The sequence below is a fragment of the Manacus vitellinus genome, unplaced genomic scaffold, assembly GCF_001715985.3.
Source record: "Manacus vitellinus isolate BGI_N305 unplaced genomic scaffold, ASM171598v3 scaffold_56_pilon, whole genome shotgun sequence".
NCBI classification, from domain to species: domain Eukaryota; kingdom Metazoa; phylum Chordata; class Aves; order Passeriformes; family Pipridae; genus Manacus; species Manacus vitellinus.
In genome coordinates this window covers 319,768-339,710 of record NW_021940660.1, presented here as the reverse complement: position 1 = coordinate 339,710, position 19,943 = coordinate 319,768, and the positions used below count along the sequence as shown (strand labels likewise).

At 35.9% G+C, this 19,943-nt stretch overlaps 1 protein-coding gene and 1 long non-coding RNA gene across 11 annotated transcripts in view; one reads left to right on the top strand and one right to left on the bottom strand.

Annotated features, from left to right (window-relative positions):
* The window catches only part of NTNG1 (netrin G1), a 150,401-nt gene that overhangs the window by 104,439 nt on the left and 26,019 nt on the right, over positions 1-19,943 (top strand). For 3 of the 10 annotated variants that reach the window (XM_029963240.1, XM_029963236.1, XM_029963243.1), the window contains exons 6-7: positions 7,318-7,383; positions 14,335-14,502. The exons of 1 other annotated variant lie outside the window; for it this stretch is intronic. In XM_029963240.1, the coding sequence (XP_029819100.1) occupies positions 7,318-7,383; positions 14,335-14,502 (234 nt within the window). Of the gene's footprint in view, positions 1-7,317; positions 7,384-9,267; positions 9,328-14,334; positions 14,503-19,943 lie in introns of all 10 variants that reach the window. 6 more of the 10 variants (XM_029963242.1, XM_029963238.1, XM_029963244.1 and 3 more) reach the window with 4 other exon arrangements.
* LOC115307811 lies at positions 1,444-19,935 on the bottom strand. Its single transcript, XR_003916171.1, has 3 exons — positions 19,859-19,935; positions 8,031-8,108; positions 1,444-1,823 (listed from the first exon to the last, which is right to left on the bottom strand). It is a non-coding gene; the product is annotated as an uncharacterized LOC115307811 (long non-coding RNA).

Below are 19,943 nucleotides of genomic sequence, written 5' to 3'. Positions count from 1 at the left end.
TAATTTCCAGCATTCTTGATTACAATGCTGGCCCTTTCAGCATTTTTCAGCCTTGTCTGGAAAAATACTGGTGAAAGTGTTAGCAATTAATGAGTCCCAAAACCATTTCATAATTTTAAGCAATGCTTACATACAATATGTAAATATTCTGAAAAGTACATTATTTTACTTGCTAAAATAATGATTGTACAATTTTACATAGACCAATGCATCAAAATGTTCATTATTGTGACCAAATACCAAAGTCACTAATCTGAACATGTGTGCCTTCAAAAAGTTGAATCTTCTAAACTATGGCTTGTCTTTTTTCCTGTAAAGCATAACTCCACTAATTATGCTAAACAGTTTGTTATAAAGGGTATAATTAGATACAGGATAGGATAGACATGATGTGCAAATATCTCTGTGTGGGTGATTATCACCTTAAAGCCTGCTGCTGGCAGATGAGTCAGAGTTTAGAGGCAGACCGTGCACCCAAGTGCAAGATGCAATCACAATAATCAAACGGTATTTTCTGCTTTGTTCTCTGTGGTTTTGTTCTTCTTTATAGCCAATTTCAATTGAAGAGAACTTTTTTTTATGATAATGAATGCCAGACACAGAAGTTAAAAAAAAAAAAAGACGAAATGGGCACTCTCTTATTTTATTGTTTTCTTAACCTTGAAAAATCTAGTAGTTGTTTTTCTGGGGCTAAAATTGTGCACAGATGAGTGTAGCTTTATTTGTTTTACATATTTGTTATGAAATTTGAATGTGGTAAGTACCTGTCTTAAAAGGTTGTGAGAGCAAATACTGGCAGATTTTTTTTCTTTTTAATAACAACACAAGGTATTTTGGACCTGATTTTGCCCCCTTGCAGTAACCAAGAAGTTCTCTCATTAAATCTACAATCATGTGATCAAGGCTATTACAATGCCAAGCTCTGGACTACAGCGTATACACAACACCCACATATGTCAGTGGGATATAAACATGCATAACTAGGTTTTACGTTACTTTTCTATTATTATTTGAGGTCAAGTTTTACAGAAAGCTGTACTGTTGAGAGACCATTAAGATGTTTATCTCCTTAGAACATTTAAATATTGTCTGCAGACTATATCTATTATTTTGGACATACAAGCAAAATGTTCTAATTGCAATTCCGTTTTATCCAAATCTGACCTTTTAATAAATAATACTGTTAATAAGGCTCCTAGTCTAAGACAATCACTTTATCTAAATAACTGATTATAACATCAAGCCGGTAACAGTATCTGTTTTCCCTCTTTTACTCTAGTACTTTGAAGCACTCAGAATCTTTTGCTTTAAAAATATTAAAACATTACTGAGCTGAAAGAAAATATGGATAGCCTTTATGGTATGATATACTCATTTGAACACTGGATCTGAAAGAAATTTAACAGTCCAAATAAAAGACATAATGGGTAGTTTTACCTGGTAGGATTCACAACAAGGCCATTTTCTTTTCTGTATAACTAGGATGTCGCCCTTGAAGTTCAGGAAGCAAAACTGGCCCCAGCACTGAGCAGAAAACATCCCAGCAGAGTGATTCCAGTGCAGGGTCAGAAACCACCAATGCTGCTCCAGGGAGCACTGACAGGTTATTGGGATGGGATTTGGGAGAGCCTTTGTTTCAGTTTTTGTTTTGCCAGATCCACCAATTTTAACAGATAAGAAGAGCTGTTCTCACCAGTCTCGTAGACACGGGCACTGACAGTTTAGTATTCTTTCTCATTCTTCATTCCAGTTCACCATCATCATCATGGGTTAGTTAAAAACAGTCTGTCAGTCAAATAGTGTTTTCAATGCTTTTTGATTTGCTTTAATATAGGGAAAATTATTCAGTTGACAGTTATCTTTGTTTTAACCATTAATAAACAATGAAATGATAGGACACTATAGAAAATAAGATATCAACATTTCAATATGTACCATGGTACCCATGCAAAACACATAGCACAACATGCAAGTTTAGCTCAGTTACTCAAGGAAGTTTATAGAGAGCAGGCATGATCCACAAAGATATTTTAAAATCTAATTAGCCATAAAGCTTAGGGAGAAACTGCTGGGAAAAAAAATATACTTCTAGATATTACCCTCTCACCTTTTTCTTTCTGTCCCTTAGACATGTAATCAGTTTATTTCACAGAGTATAAGGAAAGAATGAGATTTCCAAATCAGCATAGCAATTATTAAGAAAAAGGTCTTGAATTCTTGTTCATCAGTTGTGTATTACTGTATAATAATCCCAACTGACCAGCCAATTTCAGCATTTTTGTAGGAAGAAACAGAATCAATCCAAATAAAAAGGAGCAATCCTGCAAACTATCACCAAAATTGTTTACTTTGTGTTTCATGAGATTTGTACCTAAATATTTCATTCAAAAAAGGCTTTGATTCATTGTGCACTTCTACAAACATTTTAGTGGAAATACTTCAAAAATTGAAGAATTCCCTCAACTCTCATTAGTTTGAGAATCAGCCAACAATTTATTCAAGTCAATGGACTTTTTTTCTGATATCTGAAAGTTTTCAGAGCTAGATTTATCTTTTTTTAAAAATCCTCTAAAAAGATCACTTTCTTTTAGTCTACAACAAGTGGACACATATAGGACTAATTGCATTTAAATTGTTCCAACAGTTATAAAAGCTGTTATGGCTGAGGAGCTGCCATAAAACAACCACATCTTCACATTTATGCAGAATTCTCCTTTCTTCAAAGGAAAAGGTATGAAACTTCCTACATTGCTCCAAGAAAGATTGCCTAATATTGGCAAGTATTTTTTTAAAACTTAATGAAATAAAGGGGTGATTAAAAAAAAAAATCAGCATTTCTTCTCTTTCAATGCTTTCAGTTTGGCAGTTTATTGAAAGTGCTGAAAGGCAAATTTTATGTAAGGTAGGTTATCATGACTTCAAAAAGACAAAAGGAGATAGAAATGCTGTAATAATGATAGTGTGATGCTTGCAAGAAGTGGTGGAACACAATCTGATATAAACACACCCAATTATTCTATCACTTACTAAATATGCCATTGATTTCAGTGAACATTATTTTTTATTATTCCTAGCTTTTTTGTTCAATATTAACACCTAAAACCACTGTCGTAACTCCACTGTGCCCAGCATATATTTTTTAATATCCTAGAACAGCTATTTACTGTTGCTTACTCATGGTTTAAAAAAGGCAGTGGCAAGGGCAGCTTTCTATGGCTGGAAACATGAACTTCTACTGAATCATCAAGTTTACATTGACAATTTTTTTTATACTTTTTTGTGTTTTAAATGGGAGGAGAGTTAGAAAGCACATTAATCAGATTATTTCACAAGGGTTCCTTATTGTTATTAAAAATTAAATTAATAATTATAGTTGCCAACACAAGTGCTCCCTGTTTGCCATTAGTGAGCATGATTTAAGACTTACTGATTTATTAGTAGTAATTTACAGCAAATGCATAGTTTGTGGGCTGGGTCAGCAGACACAGTTTAGGAGATGACAAGGCGCTACTCTGCTGTAGAGCACAGATGCCCATCACTGTGTTCATGCACTCTATCACCCTTGCTCTTCATCCCTGAGGAAGGATAGCCCCTCTCAGTGGGAATGCATTTTATTTTTAATGTCAGCTCATTACTTGGTTGGAGTGAGAAACCAACAACGTGCTGATGAATTCCTGCCAAGATCATGACAGGTTTTTTTCATGTGCAGCTGCCTGGTTGGAATTGGGCTGAAACTACCCGTTCATTTCCTTTATTTCCCTGATCTGAAACTATGATGTAGCCCATGGTGCAGACGGCACTTCCAGTGAATTACTGAGACAGATTTTTTGTTGTTTAGTATCAGAAGTAATTCTGATAGTGTGTATCCAAAAAAAAAAAAAAATAGGGAAGGGAAAAAGGAAATTATCATACATCTAATAAATATAATGGAATCAGTTTTTCCTTACTTCATGAAAGCCCATAGTTATTTTCTACATATAATTGGCTTTAGAACAATAGTAACTAAAAATGCAAAAATTTCCAATGCAAATATAAAATGTCATATCTGATTTTCTGCTTACCTGAACAGCTCACATACCTCCACTCTTAAAGGTGGCTACAGTAGCTTCAATTTTAAATAATAACACTAAAACATACATTCAGAAACTCTCACATTTCTGTAGCCTTGTTTGCCCAAATAACTGTCATGGAATATATTACAGTAGATTTACATAGGATATCTTATAGAATACCTACACCAGAATTCTTTAATTATTCTGGCAAATAATGACTCTAATTACAAAATACAGTGTGCAGTCATAGCAGTGTTCTGGAAAAGATTGGTTTATCTAGTCAACTTCTCTATAAATAAAATCCTTCATGGTAATCTCCAAGGACTAGAAATATTTTCACAGGTTGCTGTGAAAGAATAACTAGCTGCTAAATGAATCTTCCCAGTGGCTGTTCAAAGGATGACTCATCTGCTCCAATATACATGTGGGAATGACAGTCAACATTCTTTGACTTGGACATCTCACATATCTTTTTAGATAAAGCATTTAAAGTCATCTCCCTTAAAAAAAATTAATAAATTCAAGAGATGGAGAAAGACCTTTATCAAGAAACCTGTAATCTTGATGATGATACAGTCCGTGAATAAGGATATGAGAAAAAGATATCCTCTTTACCAAAGATTGAAAAAAATCACATAATATAAGCATTAAGTCTCATTAGTCTTTCATATTACCAAGCAGCAGCTGGTTTCAGCTGGATATGACCTTCAGTAACCTCATCTAACCTTAGCGTTGACCCTGCCATGAGCAAATATAAGAAACAAATGACCTCCAGAAGTCCCTTCTAAGATGGTTATAATTATCACTAATAACTAGTAATAATCACTAGTTATAATGCTTAATTGGTAATCTCCAGGCACTGTAAATATGTTCTTTATTGTTTTGGGTGTCCATTAAGAAACTCAGCTCAGTGTTATCTAATTTAAAGGGTCAGGGAATTTTTAATTATTTTGTGGTAAGTCACAACCGCCATTTTAAGTTCGCTAAAACAAGCACAGATCTATAACATTTACAGGATCACTAAGAAATAGGTAACACTGATTTTTTTCTGCCTTACAAGCAGTGGTTTTATTTGGACATGAGATTACTTGGAGAAATTATAATGAGAATAGATTATATATGAAATATTACTGATTATATGAGTCCAATTATGTCCAGTGTCTGATTTCCTATATAGGACCTGCAGTTTACTAAATGACATATTACAGAGGGTTAGTCCTAAGGCATTACAAAGCTTTGACACTATTACTTTTACCTCTGATAATACCTAAGCCTTTTCAGTTGAAGACCACTATACCTGTGAATTTTTGTATTAGGTGCGCCACACTGTACTTAACAACACAAGGAGGATATTGGAAGCTCCAGTCTGAAATGTTAACAGCTTCCTGCAATAACTCTGATGCTGCACAAGGGCTAAAAGAGAAAAAGGCTCAGGGAACAGCAGGACAATGTAGTCCATAAAGATTGCTTTTGCTTTTTTAATATATTTTTATATGTATTCTCTAATGTCCAGTCCCTTTAAAATGTTTAGGTCAAGCCTAAGTGTTCCTAAAGCTACCAGAATTTCAACAGTGAATTAACTGTGCAAATAATTTGCCTGTGCATGCTTGAAACTTATTTACTATAACCAGTCAGTCAGTGTTTCAGGAGGAGAAAGGTGGTCTCTCAAGTGCATGGTAGTAGAGTCTTTCAGTGGAAGGGCTGGGTTATCATGCCACCTCAATAAGTACAGCTTGTCATACACCCTGACTGTTGTGTTTGCACTTCCTATGTGTGTGAATTGGTGGATCTGACCTGTAGAGGCAGGTTATTTTTAATCAATATATAGACTGAGAATCTACCAAACTAACTCAGTTTTTCTATTTTCTTGATTGATAAGGAAAAAGCACAAAAATGCAATAATCTGATGTAATTATGTGATTAGATTACACCTTGACCCATTCAATTGCAGAAGACTACCTAACAGTAAATGGCACAGTGCAGGTCATCATCCTTTCCTTGAATTGTTCTCTGTGTGGGAGGACTTTGGAGACAGACAGCCTCACCCACCCAATTTCTCTTCACCCTTGACAAATGGGTCACAAGAAACTTTGGGATGTCCTCCTTCCATATCAGATGTTTGAAGCCTCAGTCTTTTTGCCACAGCTTCACTGCAGGTCTCCCACTAAGATGGACATAACAGTGAAACACATTTTCTTTACAAAGACATATAAGCCTAGGCCCTTGATGCCCAACCAAGTTGTGACAACTGCAATCTACTCAACTACCCAACTGAATTCCTCATAGATGGAAGTGAAGGAATAGCTCTCTTATGTAGAGAGCTATGTAGCCATATGTAGGCTGATGTAACCATTAAGAAAAATTATGTTCGACTCAGAGAAAGCACAACCACTGCAATACTCAGAGAAGATAATAAAAACATGGTCCAAGTCTGATGTTTAAAACAAGGCAGATGGAAATGGAAAATAAAAAAAGTTTTCTTTCCTTCCTCCACAATGCCCCCATCCCCTTCACTTATTCTCAGCTCCAACACCCAGCACTCTTCCGCTGAGGATTGTCACTCCCCACTACTCCAGCCCTGTAACACATTAACCAAAGGAGATAAAGCTCTAAAGAGACACAGATAATTCTTTTGCTGGGACACAAGATGCTTCATGCAAGTAACACGTTATGTAGGATTTCTAAGAAATGTAGACATTTAATGTTTTGCCAAAAAAAAAAAATCAAGCTGTAAAATATATCAGCAGAGGTGATAGGAAATAGAGGAAACACAAAAAGCTTTGAGAGCTGAAGAAAAGGCCCACTCTACTGGTAAATATATTTCTTCCTATAACAGATATGTAATTCACTCAAAAGGCCCTAAAACAGGATGATAAGGTAAGATATGTGTCTTTGATAAGAAATCCATATTTGTCTGATACTGTCATTTTATCTCTGAAGAGCAGATTTAACAGAATATGTTCCTGTTTTGTTCCTGGTGTTGGAACCATATATATTGCCCTAGGATATCTTCTCATCATGAAAAATTGTATTTTAAACCACAGAGGATGAATTGTTATGCACAGTATTTTATGTCCATTTGGTGTTTTGGGAATCATCAATTGCTTGTTTTCTTGTTCACTGTGGAGTCATGTACTGTTCAAGTGCAACTTAGACTAGTACAGTAATAGATGTTTGTAATCTATGTCTTTGTCCATATGCTTGCCTGTTTAGAACAATAACACAGATGTAAATAACAAAACCTGATTTTTCCTGATGCATGCAGATCCTCCAAAGTTTGATAGGATATGGCCGAATATTTCTTCCCTTGAGGTTTCTAAACCAAACCAAGGTAGGATACTGTAAAATTCCTAGTGGTCTAAAGTTACTGAAATTGCTTTTGAGTCCCACATGGTGGCAAAAGTAGTAACGATGATAATCCAATTCACTTTTCTCTGATACTAAGTAATGCTATCCTGTGAGAAAATAACTATAAAACAAACCTTATCTGAAAAAGGAGTCTTCCAGCAATCAGACTGTACACATGACTGCAAAAAGTCTGGAAAAGTAGACACACAGCACTGATATACACAAAGCCCTAGATAATGTTGGACTTGTTTAGACAGCACAGTCTATATTTTGAGTAAGTTTTGAGATTTTTGAGTGTAAAAGATTGTCATTGTCTACATCAAACCCATTTATAATGTCTTGTTTCCATTTTGCTTTCCCAAGTGAGCTGAGAAGCATTCTCAGCTTTCATGCCATCCACAATACAAGCAAGTTCTCTGCAGGACAGACTCATGGTTTTCTACAATTTGAGCGCCACACGAAAAATTACTCACAGACTGTGGCACATTGATTAGCATTGAAAGAAACAAATTACTTTTTATGACTAATAAAAGTAAGGTTCTTTGTTGTTTGAAGAAGTATTCAGCCATACTTCACATTCAGAATTATTGTTCATTATAAAAATAATGTCCTTTTGTTCTTCTTACTTACTGCCCTTTCCTCTTCAAAAATCCCTGCAGAAATCTGGCCTGTGGCTTGCCTTCACTGTTCAAAGGTGTCCTTTCTGTGCTGTAACACATAGAGGTGGAGAATAAAATTAATGGAAAGGCAGTCTAGAAAAAGAGCCACTAAACCGAACAAGATGTGTTGGGAATTACATTGGAAGGACTGTAATTAAATCTATGGATCACAATGACCAAATCAAAACACATGCATGTAAAATCTACCATGTTATATGTGCAAGTTTCTATGTGCCCAAAAAAACAGAAAATACTAATTAATCTTTGCTCTCAACAAGAATTAACAATGTACTATAGTTCAGATTATTCATATGTATTTTAAACTAAATATCCCTGATAAAGTGATACTTAGCATTCCAGCAACTTCATTTAGCCCCTGTTATGTTTTCCAAGCTTTTGCATGTGTTCCTTAAACAAACAGAAAAAAACAGATTGATCTCCTTTCCTCTGCTTTCTGTAAGGATTAGCCTACATTATTCACAGGAATTTTAAATCAAAACATTCCCAATTAAATTATACTTAGCATTTCTAATGGATTTCATAGCTTAATTATACTGTGAGTGATCTAAGACTTTGTTGCAAAATACATCTCGAACAGCACAGAATTATTCAATGTTTCTTCCCCAAAAATAAAGAGTTTAAGTAAATTTAGTTTTGATGTTTTGTTAGGGAACATAAAACACAAAAAGTTACAAGCATTTCTATTCAGTTTATGCGTGTTTGCAGCATTTGTCAGTGTTTAACATTTATTGTAGATTAAATACTTCAGTTAAGGATAGTGTATGAAAAGAATAATTACAGCAATCTGCCTATATCTAATTGTTTTATTGTGGGGTTCATGTTCATACTATTTGGCCAGAATAAATACGCATACAAATTCGATAAAACCCTTTTCAGACCACTCTGGTTACCATGTACTCATTTGTCATGGATTGGGAGAAATCACCAAATAATCTCTAACTCAAAACTGCCAAAGTGTGTCGATGTGAATTACGTTCCCCGTCTTGATCTTGGGTATTACAGCTCAAATGATTCAATAGTTGGTAGCATATAACTCATTTTCTCTATCTTTCACTCTTTCCTTAGAAAACAACAACCATTGTTAAATTTAATTTAAAAGTTAGAAAATAAAGATGTTTATTTTAATCTTTCAATTTGTTCCTATGTGATATCTTTTCTAATTTACTGTTCATTTTATTACTATCCAGTTGCTCCCAAATTAGCTATGTCAACTGTTTCTTCTGTTCAAGTTGCAAACCACAAGAGAGGTAGGAATTCTAGGATTCATACAGTGTTTCCATAGTGCTCTGTGTTGTGAAAACATTGCACTGTATGAATCTGGAATATCTGTGAAGTGTACCCATTAGTTTACTAGTGAGGCATCTTCATTGAATACAACAGAAGCATTAAGTTGCGTAAACACAGGCCATACAAAGAAAAATAAATCTGCTTCTTAGAGAGTCGTGTCTGGCAAATAAAGTGACATGGCATTTATTTTTAAAGGAGTAAAATGTATGAATATGACCATTCAGATCCTTGCCTAGAAAGGATGTTTACTAGAGTCTTGTGTTCCTCACTGATATGCATAAATTGTAAAAGAAGAAACATAAGCAGATTAGTTGAGGGAAAACAATACAGAAAACATCAGTTGTCCATGTCCTCAAAAAGTATCTGTAAATGCCATGGAGTGTAATGCATTGTTATGTCTTCTAATGCATTGTAAGTGTGCCTTACATCTTCATTTTATTGTAAGTGTGCAAATTCAGAGTGTAGGCATTACATTTTGAACTGTTCAATGTTTCATCAAAAAAGTGGAATTATATAGGCATAATAAAGCATGCCAATATTCTCTCTGATGTACAGGCAGCCCGTTTCATTAGCATATCTGTCATTCACAGCCTGAACCCTGAGATCTCTTTATTGTTTTTCCTCATCAATTTATCTGTAAAGAGTATGTATGAAGATGTTTTGTCTTTCTGTAGCTATTGTGAATATCTCATTATTCATGAAATACATATTAACAAGGAATAGGGTTATTAAAAAATGTTTGAACTTAGTTTGACCCATTTGATGAGATCATGGTAATGAGCCATACTGTTTGTTACGAAGCAGGTAATTTCTAAGGTTACAGTGAAATCTCCTTTGTTTGCTGTAGTGTATGGAGGAGGAACACAGAGTTGCTGTAGTGTATGGAGGAGGAACACAGAGTTACTGGAGAATAAAAAAGAAAAAATAATGTAATGATTTCTGAATGCACTTTTCTTGAAATATGCTTTGTGCTTTTAATTAGAAAGTCACACTGATAGCTGTCTCGTGCATTACCTGTCTTAGTTTATAAACTATGAGACCCTCCCATGTGCGTTCACCATTGTTTCATGTGGTGGCATTTCATGTTTTACTGGTTGCAGCTGAAGCTTCAGCTGAACCTCATCCTCACAACAACAGTATGTCATCTCAAAGATGTAATGGGGCAAAATGCATTCAATTTATAGAAACAAAACAATTAGATTATCAACCTCTTCATGAGCCTCCTTCAATGGGTAATTTTATCATACTTTATGCAAGAGGATCAAGATTGTTGCAATAGAATCATTACATTGGAAAATAGTTTTTAAAGGCTGATAGAGTCAATGCTTCCATGAGTTTGCAAGGGATTTGACAATTCCTGAATCATCCAAAGACAATGATCACATCTAACATGGTGGTCTCTTCTCCCTTTTTCCTTTACATTAAACCTATCTAGCTATCATTACCTCTCCTCCGAGATTTTAGTTTTCCAACCATTCACTCCTTATTGTTATTCAACTTATCTGTGTCTTTCCTGACACGTGGTACTCAAAACTGAAAGCAGCATTTTCTAGCTCTGTGAGACACTCATGTCATTCCACTGTTGGTAAACCATGTGCAGCCTGATTTTGATACTTCTTCCCCATCTCCTTCAGTGATTGCATGACTTTGCCAGCACATGAAAAGTGGTTAGGCTGCTAGACCAGAGATGTGTGTCTAAACACCTAAGCTGTGCTTCTGACCATTCTAACAAGCAGGCTACTTTCTGGTTAAGGTGAACCACATGATAAGGTAGACAGGCCATACAGCACTGACAACTATTAGCTTCCCAGCTGGCATGATGGTGAATGCAATTCTATGTGCAATGTTTGAGTGGTGTAGCACCTCATGTAGCCAGTAGAGAAAATAATTCCATTTCAATCATATGAGGACTCTTTACATAGCTTATTTTTGTAAACACAGAGGGATGTAAAAATGATTCACTGATCAGGCCAACAGCAGCAAATTATTGCACTAGCAAAATGGTGAGGAGGCAGGGGAGAAAGAAACATTACCACAAAATTGATTTAATCATTACTTGCCATGCCTCTTTTTTTTTTCCTTTTGCCATTATTAATGTTTGATGAGATGTTAGACTGTTTTCAAGTTAACTGTGGTTTTTTTCTACACCATGTAGCATTTAGTAGTCAGATCAAGACTCCTAGAGCTTTCCTGTACCTTAGCATAAGTTAACTTTCAGACAAAGACTTTCTTTCACACAGCACAGTTGTTACAAGAGCAGTACCCATATAAATGCAACCAAGAACTGGTCTCATCGTTTACCTTTAATATCGATGACCCACGTCTGAACTTGGGTGGTCATTTTGCATATGTTTAGGAGCATGTGTGTACATCCAAGTCCTTCATAATTATCAGATGCTTCTTCACTCCAAATCATAATTTGGAGCAAGTCTTGTTACAGAGTGAATTACTTAATGTGCAGCTTTTTTTTCATGTGCTTTTGTAATGTGCTTGTAATTATGTGTAGTAGTAATATTAATTAAGGTCATATCAAAATTTCAGAGTGGAAGTAGTGCAGTCATTCATTCACAGAATATTCTCCATTTCTTTCTGCTACTTTAAACACCAAAGACGGTGTAACATAGCCTGATTTTTGTTATAGTCTGCATATTTTGGAAACATAAGAATGTAGTATTGGGTTGCCTGTTACTGATTTGAAAAACAAGGTAAATTATTTCCTCTAAATTCACCTACAGAATGAAAATGCTTAGCAAGTCTGACAAACATACCAATACAGTATCATCTCACCAAAATAAATTGTCTAATTGTAGTAGAAGACAGGTCCTTTGTCAGACAGAGAAACTAAGACAGCCTTGCTTCTGAATCCAAAACTCAGAAAGATCAGATTGATTGCTTATCACTAGCCAGTCACATAAACTTTTACAATCCTAACAATTTTCTGTGATTCCTATTTTCTAGTGCTAGTTTTCACTTTTACATCTCTCTTCTCTGCCCCACACAGCCAGTTCTCACTTGAGATGCTGAATCACACTGACCAACTGCAAAAGACAACAAACATTAACATACTTTTCATCCCTACTCATTTGTCTCAAGTGAGACAGATACACCAAATGTTTTCCTGTACTCCAGCACTTATAGGCATCAAAATTATCAGATTGGCATGAACCACAAAACATTGATTTAGAAGTATAGTATCAAAGAGAACAAGAAATACATGTTAACTAAATGCGTATATGTAAAATTAATTAATGTTTCCTGGCAGGAGAAAGGCAGCTCTCAAGATTGAAACATATGTTGTGCTAAATGTCTAAGAAAAAATGCAGTCTATTTACAGTCCACTACATCAGAAAAAAGCCAAAGAAATATATGTATTAGGTGGGCATAGCATGCTCAGAAACATGTACGAGGACTGTTATTTCTTTATACAAATATAGACAGGCACAAATATTGTATCTGATGCCCACCTCCAACAATCAGTGGGCTCATTAGGCGTCCCAGCATAATTAGGAGGATACCAGAGGAAAGGCAGCACAAAGTACTTTGCCTCTGTCATGTATGGAAACATTGTACACCCTCTGCTACAGCTTTATCTAATTGCAAGATAAGTTACCTTCAAGACCTTGAAACCCTTCCAAGTCACTGCATCCAGTGCTCTGTTACTGAAGGAAACATACTGTAATTTGTTCCACCAGTTAATAAACTACATCTCTAAAGCATCAGTGTGTTTTGCTACAAATTGAAAGTGTTCAAGAACCTCGATGCCCTAATGGCTAGATACCATCTCATAATTTCCAGCTGAAATTTCTGAACTGCCAGTTAACACCCAATTCTTGTGCCAGTGTTGTCCATTAGGGTGGCAGAAGGCTAACTCATGATGTATTTATAGCCCATTGATATCTTCAATCATCAGTTTCCTAGACTAAACAAGCAAAATTATCCTAGTCTTCTCTTTTTAAATAGACTCTCTACTTCTCTGATCATCCTAATAACCTTTCCTGTATTCATTGTGGGCTGAGTGCTCAGGCTTACACCACAGAGCGGAGCTGTGCCTTCTATAATGTTATTGATACATTCCTAATTTCTCTTTCATTCTGCATAAAGCCAAGCATTGCTTGTGATTAAAGACTAAAAGGTACTAGCATTCCATGTTTAATGAAGGGGGGTTTTAAAAGTGGCTGTCATGCCAACTGCATTTCAGATGGCTGCAGTAAGCATGCTTTCTATTCAGTACACATTTCAGAATTTTCATGATCTTTTCTGGCCCAATTGTTTTTCATCTCAGAATACAAAAATGGGTTAATGCTTACCTGAAAAGTACAGTGGAAGTAGCTCTCAACTAACAACTCTTCCTTCCTTTTCTTCTCTGTTTATCATTTTAGGAGGCGCTGGCCAAAATTGTCAAACTAGAGATTTGTTTAGTCATGAAATAGAACAGTCTGGTTCCCAAGGTGCCTATCAATTATAGCACCCCAAGTTCAGTAGCATTTTTGAATACTCACCATTTCTGTCAGGAAAAATATTTTACTTACAGTTGTGGATTTAGGCACAATGAAGTTTGACAATTTTGTCCACTGAATTTAACATTTTTAATATGATGAAGTTTTTCCTGGGTCTTGATTTATACTCATCTCAAATGTGCAAAAATATGTGCATTTCTATCAGCAGAAACTATAGAGCCTCCAGTAACCCTGAAAGGTTTACAACTGCAAATGCTTCAGTTCCATCAGGTCTGCCAACAACAGCCAACCTTCGAAGTCATGCCATGGTTGTCGGGTCACGCTAACCTGCCTGAAACAAACTCCACTTTCATTGCAGATAGACATCTGCTGTTGTCCATGTTACATTGATTAACATGTATGTGCCATTCATTCATATTTCTGCTCGTCGTTCATTTTTACTAAGCATGTAATGTGCTATTACTCTGCTGCTGTATACATTTTGTATACATTTCTGTTCTTCCTTGAAAGACTGTGAATGCTTCGGGCACTCCAACCGGTGCAGTTACATCGAGCTGCTCAATACGGTCATTTGCGTGAGCTGTAAGCACAACACTAGAGGTCAGCACTGTGAGTTATGCAGGCTGGGCTACTTCAGAAATGCTTCTGCAGAGCTGGACGATGAAAATGTGTGCATAGGTCAGTCCCGGGATAACTGCGGCTTTTCTTCTGTGCCTTTTCAGCCACTGGCAGCTGCTAGGGACCACTGCTGCTTACTTGCCAGTTAAGCCAGAATGAGCTTTTTCAATGGATAAGAACATCTGTGTAGACTTCTTGCCTCATTTCCATTGCCCTGGTAGCCCCAAGGAGGCATTTTGAATCCGTATATGACGACGAAACTCTCTGTCTAAGGGTCCTTATTCCAGCAGTCCCTGAGAAACTGGCTGTGCTGTCCTTATGCAGGAGGGAGCCACGCTGGGGTCACACATGTGAAAACTAAAGGGTTGAGTCTTAAATACTTGTTCCCAGTCCAACTTTTGCAATTACTAGTGCAAACTCTTGAATACTTGCCTGAAGACCCACAAAAGTTGCCAGCTGCAGCAAGAGGATGTGGGGAGTGATATTTATTAACCCGTTTTATTCACTAAATTTCACAGAAACATGTTGCAGGTAATTCTGCTCCCAGGCACAGGGCTATAAATGCAGTGTTACCTCCCCTCTACTTAGAGGAGAAACTGAAATTATATCCCTGAGGTTAGGAACAGAATTTGTCAAACCAGTTCAACATGATGTCAATTTAGAAAAGGAATCCTGAGATAAAAACAGTGCTTTAGAATGAGCATCTGCTATAAATATTCAAATTGCAGAATTAGGGAAAATGTCAGAACATAATAAGAGAAGCATATTAGTAAAAACATTAAGATCTTTATCACACTAGAAGAATATGCATTATTCTCATGTCACCACAGACAATATATAGCACACGTGAGGACACTTCAGGTAAAGACTGGACATAGCCAATAAAGGAAGCCTTCTACAATGGTCAGTAGTTAACAGGTAGCCACAAAAGACACTGTTCTAATAACAAACAGAAGTAGAGAATTTAATTATTTAATGTTTCTTATAAGCATCAGTAGGACCTTTTTTGGATTATCATTGTGATTTTTTCATTCCATTTTCCAGGAAGCAAAAAGAGTAGTTAGCAGATATTTTAATGCCAAAATAGACTATGGATTAATAAATTATATTTTTATATTCTTTATAATCCATTGCTGAGATTCAAGCCAGAAACTATTTAGGTTTCTATTATTTGTTTCAGTTTGTAACTTGACAGATTACCATTTTACTTTGTGATTAAACACACAGATCCATCCACGCACTACATTTCATGTGTCCTTTTAACTTTGCTTGGCAACGCATTCAGAAAATGCATGATCTCCTTTGACAGTAATTAGTCTGAGCTAATAAGAACTTTAGTAGGCAAGTCATGATTTTGTATGACTGTGCTGAGGAGATTAACACAATCAAATGTTCTTGGAAAAAAACACTGTCCCACATATTTGTTTGATGTAGATGACAGACATCACTGGTATGACACCAGGGCTGTATAATTTCAGCTGCTTAAATAGGCCTAATGAATATGACTAAATTACTCTGTTTGGAATTTTTCATCTGCTCATTCAGTACATTGTTTTCCCATGTACACTGAAATGCTAAGGCAGCAGCTGTAGCTACATAAGACAAGGAAGTAAGTAAATGAGAAGTCAAAAATATGTAATTTTTACATTAATTTACAATTGATATATTTAGAATGTCTTAGTAAAACAAGTATGCACTTTGCAGTTGCCTAGACTCTGCAGAAATAAAATTTAAAACCCTTTAATTTAAAAAGAGTCTGAGGGGAAAAAAAGGCAATGTGAAACATTTGCTGACTTTCCACCTTAATGAAAGCAGAATTCCCTTGGGCTCCCATGAGAATTGTACCACGTGAAATGACTGTAGGCTCCAACCCTGGTTTGCTACATATTAGGTAATTATTTTAAATAAATAACATTCTTGTTGGACTAAAACAGTTTTCATGGTCACAGTGATCATACTGCATACAAAATGTATGTGTCCTAATGTACGTATCCTCGCTGATTTGCCAACTTGAGAAGTCTTTCATACTACTTCATGTGTAAAATCAGCAAAATGGGGAAGATACCTAAGCACTTTTCAGAAAACAGAGAAGCTTGTGCCTAAAATATTTTCTTGAACTGGGGCTCCTGAGATTTAATCCTGGCAAATGTAGTGTATTTTCACCTCTGAGAGAGTTGATGGATTCACCACCCTTCTAGGTCAAGCACAGTCTTGCTCTATTGGAAACGCTCATTTCTCTTTTTGCTGAGTTTAAAATCAGTTTTTTGTGGTTTAAGTACAAGTGAAATGTTGACATGAACATTTTAATAAGCAGATTTCCAGTGACATGTGCAAATCTTCCCGTATGAAAGTCATTTTGCCAGGCTAATTCTTTCCTCTTCAGCCATATATGTAGAAAGGTAAAAAAATGTTTGGATAAGCTAATTTAATGGCAGCTAACAGGGCTTTGGCTCTGATTTATCAAAACTGCTTACACAGTTTTCATAAATATATATGGTAAGTACATGGATAACAAATCTGTGAATCTTAGCTGATGCTAACTAAATGGAGAAAATGTAAATTGTTTAATTTTTAAAACTAAAGAATTCAAATACTGAGAAGGTTTTTACCAGTGAACTACATGCAATGCATTATACAGTGGGCTTAAATCTAAATTATCGATGCCCTTAATTTCTTTAGAAGCAAAATAAATTTTATTTCTTAAAATGAAATATCAAATATTTGTGGATTTGTAAGTTAACTGGAAAAATTACCTCACATGGGCAACTGCAGTTTCTGAATAAATCAAGGTGTTGTGAAGTTAAAAATCATTAATTTGACATGAAAAAGAATTTAACATCTTGAAAAGTTTTTTATTTCTTGATAAAGCCCTAATAACTATTTCAGTGAATTCCCACACTGGCAAGCATGGAGAGCATGAAAACCACCAAGTAGACCCAGAGTAATAAAACATGGCCTTTGCCTTACAAAATAAATACTGAAATGGTGATTGCTGTCACACCTTTAGGAAAGCCAGCCTTGCAGTCAGTTAGGCTTAAACTTCAATTAACATCTGTGAAACTTTTAGAAGCCCTAATGATAAATGATTAAGTGACGCCCGAGGGTTGTCCTCTAGCCACTGTCAACCCAGACTGATAAGCAGCAAGCCTGCAGCCCACCTTCTTTTTACTTATTTTCATTGTGTTTTGTTGGCAGCATCACATTGATATAGTGAATATCAGCAAACAGATGACTACTTCTGTTAATCTTTCCATCCTTTCAAACAGTCACCAAACGGAGGTTAGGAGGAAAATTCCTTCCAAGTTCAGATCTGCAGGGCTTTTTCCCCCACCCTGGAACCTGTGTGTGGTCTGCTTATTAGGACGATCTGGGAGCGTTGCCCTGTTGCTGTAAGGGGCACACTGAAATTGTGACCTTTGAGTTTTTTAATGTCTTAAGTATTTGGAAGGTCTTGGGAAGTGTTCCACAGCCTGTGATATTGCGTTGGACAATGATCCTGGATGTTCTGTGGACCTCTGTAGGTCGTATTACTGTGTTATCAGTTGTGTATTGGGAAAGATGAAGACTAGATTCAGTTACTAAAGGTTGCTGGGTCTGGTGTTCTGATTTGATCTGGTAATTTTGTAAAAGAGCCTGGCTTAATCTGTCTTTCTACTATCTACTTTCCATTAAACAGCACAGTTTGGGCCTGGTACTACCAACACGCTTATGTGATAGAGTTCAGTAGGAAAGGTTTCACTCGTTCAGGGTCAGAGTATTGCTCTCTGGAAAATATTATGTATCTATAACATTCAGTATCACAGGCTATACATTTCTTTCACAAATACTTGTTTAAATCACTGTAACTACATTAGATCTAACAAAGCTAATTTAACAAGAATTGGGCCCTCTGTTTCTAATGTAATTCCAAGTTTTTGTCTTTCAAGATTTTCTATAAACACTGTTCAAGCAAAATTTAATTCCTGCATTCAAAGTGTATCTCAGTTTTATGCCTGTTTATACAAGCATTTCATACATCTGATTAACATGAGAATTCCCAGTTTTTCAAGTGGCACGCACTGTGCTATAATACTCAGCCTTGCACAGTATTTTTGGCATGTCAGTTTTCAACTTCATTAATGAATGTTGCTAGCTAATTGACTCTATTATTGTTGTGGAACCCTGTTTGGCATTCTTCTTCAGCATGCCAAATGTTCAAAGTGCCATCTGTAATTTACAGTTAATAAACAGTGAGACAACAGATGACAAACGTCTTTCTGGAAATATTTTTTCTGTTACAGTTTTTCCATTATAGATACATACATACATATATATATATATATATATGTAACTTCCGAGTTCCACTCCTTTTTGTCATTTATGATATCATTGAGGTTTAACGTAATGCTGGGGAACAATTGCCAGAGGTAGTCATCAAAGTAGTACCGATTCACAGACGTATAAATCCAGACTCCCAGCAGGTTGCCCAGATTGAAGAAGCAGCAGAGATCAGATGCTGCCAAAAGGTGTCTGTGGTCTCAGTTGACAGTGAAGTTACTCTGGGTCTACATGGGTCTACATACATATACAGCCCTTCATTTGGGAGGAAAAAAATATATAAATAACCAAGCTGAAGAACAGGAGTGCCAAAAATGAGCTCTGCCAGCTACTGTCTTGCCTTCGTTCAGCTAGCTGAAAGCTGAACACAGATATTGTAATCACATTGAAGAAAAGGGCTGTGAATGAACAACACAGTAAGTGTTGTGGGAGGAAATGGGTTCCCTACTTATTCTTTAATTAGCTGAACACATGTGAAAAATATACAGCAGGGAATGAGCCTCACTGCATTTTCCATCTGCACGCTGGGAGGTGAGAGAAATTAAAATGGCAGCATAGAGCCAGTTCTGATAAGTTTTGCTGTATATTAGTGCTCACCTCAAGCTTTCCATTGTGGAATACGTAACAGGTTTATTAACGTCACTGATAAATACAATCTCACCAACTTAATGGTAAATATCCACAAAAATTATTATACTGCTCAAAACCATAAAGGAAGACTATCTTGGAAATAAGTAAAGTGCATTTATATAGTCCTGTAAAGACATTCAGCACTTCTGAAAATATTGAGTAACACAGATAAGCCTATTTTAATAATGTGAATCTTTTCACCTTGATGGCACATTGATATATCCATACTATACAAAACTTTTCTAATGTTCATTAAATTGTCAAAAATATTTTTGCCAGAAGAGAATCTGTTACAATCACTTATCCTCAAAGACCCATGGTATCTTCTGCCTCTATATCTTTTCTGTTTACTTTTTCTCTTCACATCATAAAACGTCTCTTCCTGAAATGACATATGCAAACAAATAAATGGACATGTAGTAGTTATATTCACTACTCTAGATATCCATAATAGACAGTCTTCCTTTACCTTTAGCACTGGAAATGCACCCTTTATTGGTATTGAATGAATTATCACCACATGTAGACCTGAATCCAGTGTGTATGTGTTGTCT